At 38.0% G+C, this 8,737-nt stretch overlaps 1 protein-coding gene across 1 annotated transcript in view; it reads left to right on the top strand.

The window, feature by feature from the left end:
• TMEM131 (transmembrane protein 131) overlaps positions 1-8,737 on the top strand; it is a 334,956-nt gene that overhangs the window by 136,367 nt on the left and 189,852 nt on the right. The window contains exon 3 of the mRNA XM_007959450.2: positions 2,579-2,619. Within this exon, the coding sequence (XP_007957641.1) occupies positions 2,579-2,619 (41 nt within the window). The remainder of the gene's footprint in view (positions 1-2,578; positions 2,620-8,737) is intronic.

Here is an 8,737-nt window from a genome sequence, read left to right as displayed (position 1 = left end):
TTAAGCCCCAGAAATCTGCGAGAGCACTGTCTCTTTAAATATCCAAGATAGTCAAGCCGCTTAAACGTACAACATGGCAGCGTCCTCCGGACCAGCAAAAGTCTACCACTCAGCCCACCTTTCTCTTCACCTTCCCCAGTTTGTTCCCTAGCCACTGTACACAGTCCTCCGCACGGACCCTGGCTAGCAGGGGGTTTTTAGGTTAATTCTTAAGTCTTACGACTACCGGATTCTGTGAGAGCGCTGTTTCTTTAAACATCCAAAGTAGTTAAGCCGCTTTTTTTTTTTAAACGTACAACATGGCAGCGTCCTCCGGACCGGCAAAAGTCTACCACTCAGCCCACCTTTCTCTTCACCTTCCTGAGTTTGTTCCCTAGTCACTGTACACAGTCCTCTGCACGGACCCTGGCTAGCAGGGGATTTTTAGGTTAATTCTTAAGTCCTACCGCCACTTGGGAATATCCAAGTCGTTTGTGCCGTCAGGGGTGCTCAGGTCCCTGCCAGACCGCAGCTCCGTATATCTCCTTTTTTGGTATTTTCATGCAAATTCTTTTGCTAGTTGGGGTTTAGTCTACTTCTGTAACCTTCTCTTCAAGGCTCAGGGGTCCAAGATTAACTTCTGTGTCTGTGTCAATTGGTTTCCCTTTTCTTTGTTGAAGATGGTCTGTGCAGTCCTTCTATCTAGTCCGCCATCTTCCCAGAACCCTCTCTTGAGCACTTTAAAGAGGTCTTTTGCAGCAGATTGGCCTAGTGCAATACAGAATCTGATTTCTTGACTGCTGTTTTCATGGGTGTTGATTATAGATCCAAGTAAAATGAAATCTTTGACAATTTCAGTCTTCTTTCCATTTATCATGATGCTGATTATTGGTCCAGTTATGAGGATTTTCATTTTTTTTATGTTGAAGTGTAATCCATACTACAAACTGCAGTCTTTAATCATCATCAATAAGTGCTTCAGGTAATCTTCACTTTCAGCAAGCAAGGTTGTCATCTGCATATTGCAGGTTATTAATCTGTAGATAGTCCAGAGTTATGACATACTCAAGTTATAATAAACTGTACTTATGACCATCTGATTTTTTTTTACATATATCTTTTTGTTAGTAATGTACAGTGCTGCAGCACAGGTATGTTACCATCTCAGATGTTCATGTATAGAGATGTTCATGTTATGATTTACTGTTCAAAACACTGCTGTATAGCAAGCAATAATGAAAACTAAAAAAATAAGTAGAGAGAGGGATAATTAGACTTACATCAGAACTAACAAACAGTTTTGGGAAGGGAACCCTATCATAAGTCAGAGACTACCTGTATTAAGGCTTTTGCATGTGCTGTTTTCTGTACCACCTCCAGTCCCTTTTTTAATTTTTCATCTTAAATGTTATTTTTCTTCAGGCAGGCCGTCTCCTCTTGACATAATAGGTATGTCAGCTATTCTCTTTCACAGTACCCTCTTAATACCTTCATAATCCTATATTCAGTATATAAATGCATATTTATTAGTTTGTCAGTGACTGTCTTCCCACACTGTATCGTAAGTTCCACAGCGGTGGGAGTATTATACATCTGTACTTGGCACATAGTTGGTAACAAATGAATCAGTGACAGACATGTATAACCACTGTCTTAGTTTTCTAGTGCCGCCATAACAGAAATACCACAGGTGGGTAGCTTTAACAAACAGGAATTATTTTCTTACCATTTTGCAGACTAGGAAGTCTGAATCATGGCACCAGCTCTAGGGGAACATAGTTACCTCCTTTCAGATTCTGTTTCTCACTTCATTGATGATCTTCATGTGGTGTGGCATCTGTCTTCTCTCATCTGTGCTTGCTTGATTCTCTGCCTAATCTGCTCTTCTTGTGTCTTATAAATGATTGACTGAAGGCACACTCAGTACTGATAAAGGCCTCATTAACAAAGAAAAACTCTATTCATAAATGGAATTATATTCATAGGGATGTTGTTGTTGGTGTACCATCAAGTCAGTTCCTACTCTTAGTGACCCTATAAAACCAAAACTCAACTGCCTTTGAGTTGATTCTGACTCACAGTGACCTCCATGGGTTTCCAAGGCTATAAATCTTTATGGAAGCAGACTGCCTCATCTTTCTTCTGAGGAGTGGCTGGTGGGTTTGAACCACTGACCTTTTAGTTAGAAGCCAAATGCCTTAAACTACTACACCACCAGAGATCCTTTTAGTGACCCTATAGTGATTAGTATTCCAACATATATTTTGAAGATCACAGTTCAACCCAACACAGCCTCACAAAGTTAATGTAAATTGGACAACTCTCATAGGATTTATTGATTTGACAGACCTAAAACTCAGTCACAGTACTTTATATTTACCACGATGTGTGTTTAAAATTTGATGCAAATTATTCTCTCATTTGAATTATATACTGTAGTGAATCATTTCACATGATTTTGGAAGCAGGTTTAACATGGAAGTCCAAGTAGCTATAAGATCAAAGTTGAATCTAGAATAAAACATTTTGGATATTCTGTATGTCTCTTGTATACAGATTTGATTTCAGTATTTTCATCATTTTTTTCTTCCTTTTACAGACTGAGACAACACTTGGACTCAGTTCGTATCAGCAGAAAAGGTAAGGCTTACATATTTAGTAAGGAATACTTTCAGTTTCTCTTGGGAATTTCCACAATTTCCCCCTTCTCTTTTGCCCCATTTCTTTGGTGAAGATGGAATAGCAAATTGTAAATCATAGTGTAATATATGTGTCTAAACACTGTGTGTGGAAAAACAGGTTTAATTCTGAATTTGTGTAGAATTCCTCACATAAGGTCGCCATAAGTCGGAGTCCATTCCATAGCAAATAGCAACAACAATCCTGTATGGGGTTTGTTACTGTTGTTGTTAGGTGCTGTCAAGTGGATTCTGACTCATAGTAACCCCATGTGACAGAGCACAACTGCCCCATAGGCTTTCTTAGGCTGCAATCTTTATAGAAGCAGATCACCAGGTCTTTCTCCTGTGGAACCTCTCAGTTGGTTCCAGCCATCAGCCTTTCAGTCAGCAGCCAGGCACTTAACCCTTGTACTTCCATGTATGGAGCTGACTGAGCTTAAGGTCCTCTTGCTTTGTAAGATGATTAGCTTTGCAACTCTCTAATGACTTCTTTTGTCACTATGTCATGCCTTTTTGGGACTGACCTGGATACTTTCAGTTATCACTGGTGGTCTGCCTGCAGGCACCTGGAGGAATAATAACTCAGAGCAGTTGCAACTCAGTCTTCTGACTGAAAGAGACCCTTTTAAACTAAATAGATTCTCTGTGGTAACAGGAGATTATTTAGTATCTTTTAATAGCTCTTTTTAAAGAGTATAAAAAGAAAGACACTGGCCAGATTGCCCATCCATATCCCTTGAAATACTACTCCTGGTATCTAAAGGGGAATGAGAGATACCTGGGAAATTAGATAACTAGTCCCTCCAACAACTTTCTTATTTTCATCCCTAGATTTACTAGGGAACCATAGATTTGAAAGAGATTTAGCTTAGAGGAGCCCTGGTGGCACAGTGGTTAAGCACTCAGATACTAATTGAAAGGTTAGTAGTTTAAACCCACCTGCAGTTCCACAGGAGAAAAGACCCAGTGATCTGCTCCCATAAAGATTACAGTCTTAGGAAACCCTATGGGGAAGTTCTATGTCCTATAGAGTCACTATGAGTTGGAATAGACTGGGTGGCAATGAGTTTGGTTGGTTGGTTGGTTGGTTGGTTGGTTTAGCTTAGAGGATTATATGGTTGCTTTTACTCTTTGTCAGGAACTACTGATCAAGTGCCCAAAACTTGTTCTAGTACCTGTCCTTACTGACAGTTGAAATCCTGAAACTCTTATCTGTGGAGTTCCCAGATAAGGAATCCAGTTCACAGGTTTCAGAATTCAACTTTTTTTTTAAAATGATTTTTTAAATTGAGTCCATTTTATTTTGTCTTGTATTTATTCTTGAAACAAGAGCAAACCAATTGTTAAAAAAAATTATAGTGAAAAATATATGTAATGTAAATCTGTCATACTACCCATTTTTAAGTGTACAATTCAGTGATATTAATTTTAATTACAGTCACAATGTTGTCCAAGTGTTTTTGTTGTTAGGTGCCATTGAGTCAGTTCCGACTCTGTGTACAAAAGAATGAAATACTGTCCGGTCCTTGTGCAATCCTCACATTCCTTGCTATACGAGTCCATCATTGCAGCCACTTTGTCAATCCATCCTGTTGAGGGTCTTCCCCTTTTTTGCTGACCCTCTACTTTACCAAACATGATACCCTTCTCCAGGGAATGGTCCCTTCTGACAACATAACCAAAGTAGGTGAGACGAAGCCTGGCCATTCTTGCTTCTAAGGAGCATTCCATCTGCACTTCCAGGACAGATTTATTCATTCTTCTGGAAGTCCATGGTATTTTCAGTATTTTTCACCAACACCACAATTCAAAGGCATCAACTCTTCTTCTTTGGTCTTCCTTATTCATTGTCCAGCTTTCACATGCATATAAGGCCATTGAAAATATGGCCTGAGTTAGGTGTACCTAGTCTTCAAAGTGACATGTTTGCTTCTTAACATTTTAAAGAGGTCTTTGTGGCAGATTTGCCCAATGTAATACAACATCTCATTTCTTTACTGCTGCTTCCTTGGGTGTTGATTGTGGATCAATGTACAATGAATTCCCTGAAAACTTCAATATTTTCTCCATATATCATGATGTTGCTTATTGGTCCAGTTGTGAGGATTTTCATTTTCTTTATGTTGAGGTGTAATCTATACTGAAGACTATAGTCTTTGATCTTCATCAGTAAGTGCTTCAATTCATCTTCACTTTCAGCAAGCAAGGAAGGTTATGTCATCTGCATATCGCAGGTTGTTAATGAATGAGTCTTCCTCCAGTCCTGATGGCTGTGTTCTTTATATTGTCCAGCTTCTCAAAGTTTTTGCTCAGCATACAGCTTGACTAAGTATGGTGAAAGGATGCAAGCCTGATGTACATGTTCCCTGATTTTAAACTATGCAGTATCCACCTATTCTGTTCAAATGACAGCGTTTTGGTCTGTGTACAGACACAATTAAGTGTTCTGGAATTCCCATTCTTCACAATGTTATCCATAATATGTTATGATCCACACAGTTGAATGCCTTTGCATAAATAGTAAACACAGATAAGTATCTTTCTGGTATTCTGTATTTTCAGCCAAAATCCATCTGACATCAGCAGTGATATCCCTCATTCCGTGTCCTCTTCTGAATCCAATTTGCATTTCTGGACATTCTCTGCCAATATACTGCTGCAACCATTTTTGAGTTATCTTCAAAATTTTTTACTTGCTTATGATATTAATGATATTGTTTGATAATTTCCACATTCTTTTGCATCACTTTCTTTGGAATGAGCACAAATATCAATCTCTTCCAGTCAGTTAGCCAGGTAGCTGTCTTCCAAATTTCTTGGCATAAATAAGTAAGCACCTCCAACATTGTATCCATTTGTTGAAACATCTCAATGGGTATTCCATCACTCCTAGAGCCTTATTTTTCACCAGTTCCTTCAGTGCTGCTAGGACTTCTTCCTTCAGTACCACTGATTCTTGATCATATGCTACTTCCTGAAATAGTTGAACATCCACCAATTCTTTTTGGTACAGTGATTCTTTATATTCTTCCATCTTCTTTTGATGCTTTCTGCACCAGTCAATATTTTGCCCATAGAATCCTTTAATATTTCAACTCAAGGCTTGAATTTTTCCTTCAGTTTTTTCAGCTTGAGAAAGGCCAAGTGTGTTCTTCTCTTTTGGTTTTCCAACTCCAGGTTTTTGCACATTTCATTATAATACTTTACTTTGTCCTCTCGAGCTGCCCTTTGAAATCTTCTGTTAGGTCTTTTATTTCATCGTTTTTTCCATCTGCTTTAGCTATTCTCTGTTCAAGAGCTAGTTTCAGAGTCTCTTCTGACATCCATTTTGGTCTTTAACTCCTTTCTTGTCTCTTTAATGGCCATTTGCTTTCTTCATGTATGATGTTCTTGATGTCATCTCAGGACTCTGGTTGTGGTCTTTGGTCATTGGTGTTCAGTATGTCAAATCTTTTCTTCACATGGTGTCTAAATTCAGGTGGGAGATAATAAACTTTCTATTTTGGTTGTCATGGACTTGTTTTAATTTTCTTCCACTTCAACTTGAACTTGCATATGAGCAGTTGATGATCTGTTCCACAGTCAACTCCTGGTCTTGTTTTGACCGAAGATACTGAGCTTCTCCATCGCCTCTTTCCACAGATGTAGTCGATCTGATTTCTGTGTGTTCCATTTGGTGAGGTCCGTTTGTATAGCCTCAGTTTGTGTTGTTGAGAAAGATATTTGCAATGAATAGGTTGTTGGCCTTGCAAAATTCTTTCATGCGATCTCTGACATCATTTCTACCACCAAGGCCATATTTTCCAACAATCGATGATTGTTCTTCATTTCCACCTTTCATATTCCAATCACCAGTAATAATCAGTACATCTTGATTGCATATTAGGTCAATTTCAGACTGCAGAAGTCGGTAAAAATTTTCAATTTCTTTATCTTTGGGTTTAGTAGCTGGTGCATAAATTTGAATGATAGTAATATTAACTGATCTTCCTTGTAGGATAATATTGTATGAATATTATCCTATTACTGTCATCATTGTACTTCAGGATAGATCTTGAAACATTCTTTTGGGGATGAATGCAATGCCATTCCTCTTCAATTTGTCATTTCTTGCCTAATAGACTATATGTTTGTCTGATTCAAAATGGCCAATACCAGTCCATTTCAGCTCACTAATGGCTAGGGTATCAGTCTTTATGTATTCCATTTCATTTTTGACAACTTCCAATTTTCCTAGATTCATACTTTGTGCATTTCACATTCTGATTATTAATGGATGTTTGCAGCTGTTTCTTCTCATTTTGAATCGTGCCCTATCAGCAAATGGAGGTACCAAAAGCCTTACTCCACCCAAGTTATTAAGGCTGATTCTACTTTGAGGAGGCAGCTCTTCCCCAGTCATATTTGAGTGCTTTCCAACTTTAAGGCTCATCTTCTGGCACTAGATCAGATAGTGTTTCATAACTATTTGTATATTAATGTAAACATTACTACTATCTATTTCTAAAACTTTTTCATCATCCCAAACAGAAAGTCTGCAATATTAAACAGTAAATCTTATTCCTCTCTTTCCTTAGCCCCTGGTAACTACTAATCTACTTTTACCTCAATGCATTTGCCTGTTCTAGATATTTCATGTAAGTGGGATCATGTATTTGTGTCCTTTTGTGTCTGATTTACTTCACTCCATAAAGTGCTTCTGTGTTCCACCCATGTTGTAGCATGTATTAGAACTTCATTTCTTTTTAGGGATGAATAATATTCTGTTGTGTGGATATACCACATTTTGTTTATCCTTTCATCTGTTAGTGGACACTTGGATTGTTTCTACCTTTTGGCTGTTGTGAATAATTGCAGCATTGGTGTGCACAGATCTGGTTGAGTCCCTGCTTTTAGGTCTCATGGGTGTATACATAGGAGTGGAATTGCTAGTTTTTATGGTAGGTCCATTTTTTAGGAACTGCCAAACTTTTTTATAGCAGCTGCTCCATTTTATATTACTACTTAACAGTAGATGAAGGACTCATTTTCTCCACATTCTTGCCAATGTGTTTCCGTTATTTTCTGTTCTAGTGGGTATGAAATTATCTCTCTATGGTGGCTTAGACTTGCATTTCCCTAATGACTAATGATCACATATGTCCTGGAAGAAGTGCAGCTGGAAGGCTCCTTAGAAGCAAGAATGGCCAGACTCATCTCACCTACATTGGGCTTGTTGTCAGAAGGGACCAGTCCCTGAAGAAGGATATCATGCTAGGTGAAGTAGAGGGTCAGTGAAAAAGGGGAATGAATACCCTCAACAGAATGGATTGGCATGGTGGCTGCAATAGTGCACTCAGCCATAGCAAGGATTGTGAAGATGGCACGGGACCTGGCTGTGTTTCATTCTCTTGTACATAGGGTTGCTATGAGTCAAAGAAAACTTGGCAGCACCTAACAACGACGACTGATGATGTTGAGTATCTTTGTACATGCTTAATAGCCATTTTTAGTATCTTCAGAGAAATATTTATTCAAGTCCTCTGCCCATTTTTTAATTTAATAAGTCATTTTATATATTAAATTCTGCTCAGGATATGTAGTTACCAAATATTATCACTGATTCTGTAGGTTTTCTTTTCACTTTCTTGATAATGTCCTTTGGAAGTTTTTAATTCGATGAAATCTAATTTGTCTGTTTTTTCTTTTGTTGCTCATGCCTTTGGCATCAAATGGAAGAATCCATTGCCTAAAACAATGCCCTGAAGACTTACCCATATATTATCTTCTAATAATTTTATGGTTTTAGTTCTTATATTTTGACCATCAATTCATTTTGAGTTAATTTTTATATATGGTCAGAAGTAAGGGTCCAACTTTGTGCTTTTGCATGTGGAAATCCAGTTATCTCAGCTCCAACTTTGAAGAGACTGTTCTTTCCCTATTAAATGGTGTGTTGGATTGGGTTCTCTAGAGAAACACAAAAACCAGCAAAGTGTATATATATATTTATAGAGAGAGAAAGAGAGAGAGAGAGAAATTTATCTTAAATAAATGGCTCACAAGCGTGTAGAAGCTGACAAATTCAAGCTGAAAAG

The sequence above is a fragment of the Orycteropus afer genome, unplaced genomic scaffold (genome assembly GCF_000298275.1).
Source record: "Orycteropus afer afer isolate SDZICR_OR568_19922 unplaced genomic scaffold, OryAfe1.0 scaffold00017, whole genome shotgun sequence".
NCBI lineage: Eukaryota > Metazoa > Chordata > Mammalia > Tubulidentata > Orycteropodidae > Orycteropus > Orycteropus afer.
Note: the sequence above shows the minus strand (reverse complement) of the source record. Positions and strands in the feature narration are given on the sequence as shown.